At 43.4% G+C, this 2537-nt stretch overlaps 1 protein-coding gene across 1 annotated transcript in view; it reads right to left on the bottom strand.

Annotated features, from left to right (window-relative positions):
* ARRDC4 (arrestin domain containing 4) overlaps nt 1–2537 on the bottom strand; it is a gene marked incomplete at its 5' end in the record, with an annotated part of 13815 nt that overhangs the window by 9805 nt on the left and 1473 nt on the right. Inside the window, one exon of the mRNA XM_015568573.1 lies at nt 1180–1282. Within this exon, the coding sequence (XP_015424059.1) occupies nt 1180–1282 (103 nt within the window). The remainder of the gene's footprint in view (nt 1–1179; nt 1283–2537) is intronic.

The following is a 2537-nucleotide window of genomic DNA, read 5'->3' as shown; positions in this document are numbered from 1 at the left end:
CACACAAGTTAATGATTGAATGTCATATTAAGTACAAAAGATCACTAACAAGCTCAGTGCCCCCCAATTAAATCTCTGCTCCCCCACCCCCCAAGAACTGAGCCTTGGTTTTTAAGGACTGGATGGTCAGGCACGTATAAAACAATGCATGGTGGGCAAGTTTTACATGCACAAGTACGCCCACCATCCTACCTACCATCCCCCCTCATTTCTGATAAGCGGGACCCCGGGGTGGAGGGCCAGATCCCCGGAACGGAATGGGGCCCTTCACATGGGAGCTCTGATATCAGCGGACTGTTAAGCTGGCCGGTGTTCTGCATTCCAGCCCCGAGTGTTTGTATTCCCAGCGGAATCAGAATGCCTAGCAGCGCTTTCGTACAAGAGCTCTCCTCTGAGCAACACTGCTGTGGACATTCTTTACACGAAAACAAGACGCCAGCCAAAACCAGTTTGGCTCAGCGGATAGAGCGTCGGCCTGCGGACTGAAGGGTCCCAGGTTCGATCCGGTCAAGGGCATGTACCTTGGTTGCGGGCACATCCCCAGTAGGAGGTGTGCAGGAGGCAGCTGATCGATGTTTCTCTCTCATCGATGTTTCTAGCTCTCTATCTCTCTCCCTTCCTCTCTGTAAAAAATCAATAAAATATATTAAAAAAAAAAAAAAGACGCCAGTCTTTACCCACTTTCCCAGGCGTAAGAGTCGCGGGCCTGACGTCAGGAATACCTGGCGTTTTATTGGCATCTACTTGTCCACTCAAAAATATTTAAGTATCAGTTATTTACTTTTAAAAAATATATATTTTTATTGACTTCAGAGAAGAAGGGAGAGGGAGAAAGAGAGATGGAAACATCAATGAGATAGAAACGTCAATGATGAGAGAGAATCATGGAGCTGCTGCCTCCTGCACGGCCCACTCTGGGGATCGAGCCCGCAACCCGGGCATGTGACCTTGACCGGGAATAGAACCGTGACCTCCTGGTTCATAGGTCGACGCTCAATCACTGAGCCACACCGGCCGGGCTACATATCAATTATTTACATTAAAAACAGCAACATTTATTATTCATGTTTTAAAGTAGTATATACTTGAGAAATGACAAAACACACTATTTAAAATCACTTAAATTAGCGAATAAAATGAATGCATTTGCCATTTGAACTTTCAAAACATCGTGCTTACCGTTACAGTATCCCTTCCTTTCGATTTTGGCACTCAGCGAGACGGGACCCGACGTGAAAAACCAGCAGCCAACCATTTTCTCTTGAGTTTTAAATACGGGGCTCTTGGAAATTTCAAATGATAAAACAGCTTTAATTACACCAGTCCAGGAAATTCACAGAGCTTAGAAAATGATGTTATTCTTCCTGACGGAGTTGTAAAGGAATGTTCCAAAAGACAGATCAACCTTTCTGATCTCCTGTGACATTTTCGGTAGAATACTTACTGAAACAGGAAGCACTGAAAATCATTCCCTTGTTAGGAAAACTCAGGTGAATGTTCAGATTCACGTTAGGGTGGGACCATCCTAGTCATTACGTTTCTGGGAAATGATATACCATCCCTTACAAAAGCAACCAGCACCTCTAGTCACCCCTGTTCACATGTGAGAACTACGATTTTATTTTAAGACTTTATATGGAGATCAGGTCAAAGGAGACATGGCAGAAAAATCAATAATCGCTATGTTCTATGTGTCTTGGCATGTACACGGTGGGATAAGCCAACTACCCTTTTTTTCCTCCCCACTTCCTCCAAAATGCATTGTTAGGCAGATATTTCCAGTGTTTTTAACGTAGAATGTCTTGTGGTTTTGGTGTAATGGCAGGAAAACATACCCAGGGTTAAGGATCCAAATGGTTATGAACACACCGCCGCACTTTCCACTCCACTAGCAGCAAAGGAAATGATAGGAGACTCAAAAGGCTCGGGTTACAAGATGCACTGATCACCAAGTTCATTGTAAAGCCCCAAGTTACAATGTTTTTCTTCTTTGTTTATAGAAAGAATAGTAGCCCTAGTCGGCTTGGCTCAGTGGAGCGTTGGCCTGTGGGCTGAAGGGTCCCAGGTTCGATTCCAGCCAAGGGCACATGCCTGGGTTGAGGGCTCGATCCCCAGTGGGGGGCGTGCAGGAGGCAGCCGATCCATGATTCTCTCTCATCACTGATGTTTCTATCTCTCTCTCCCTCTCCCTTCCTCTCTGAAACCAATACAAATATATTTTTTAAAAAGAAAGAATAATAAAGGATAATAGTATTTTTTTTGAGGCAAAAAAGAAAAGCTCTTTAAATCATTTGCCACAATGGCCCCATAAATAGTTTATCTCCCAATTCGAATTAGTTTTTAAAAATACAAGACATGTAGCATTGTCAGTTTTCAAAGGTGTTAAGCTGGGGGTAAGCCATAGCTATAAACCGGATCGCTAGGTGCTGGTTATTTTAAGATATGGGTCTCAAATGTGCAAACAGAGCACATCTGTTAATATTTTCACAATCTAAAGGTGAACATTAGAGTAAATTCTATTCCATTTTCATGCGAAA

The sequence above is a fragment of the Myotis davidii genome, unplaced genomic scaffold (assembly GCF_000327345.1).
Source record: "Myotis davidii unplaced genomic scaffold, ASM32734v1 scaffold904, whole genome shotgun sequence".
Classification (NCBI taxonomy): Eukaryota; Metazoa; Chordata; class Mammalia; order Chiroptera; family Vespertilionidae; genus Myotis; species Myotis davidii.
The sequence above is the reverse complement of the archived record's forward strand: the minus strand, read 5'-3'. Positions and strand labels throughout refer to the sequence as shown.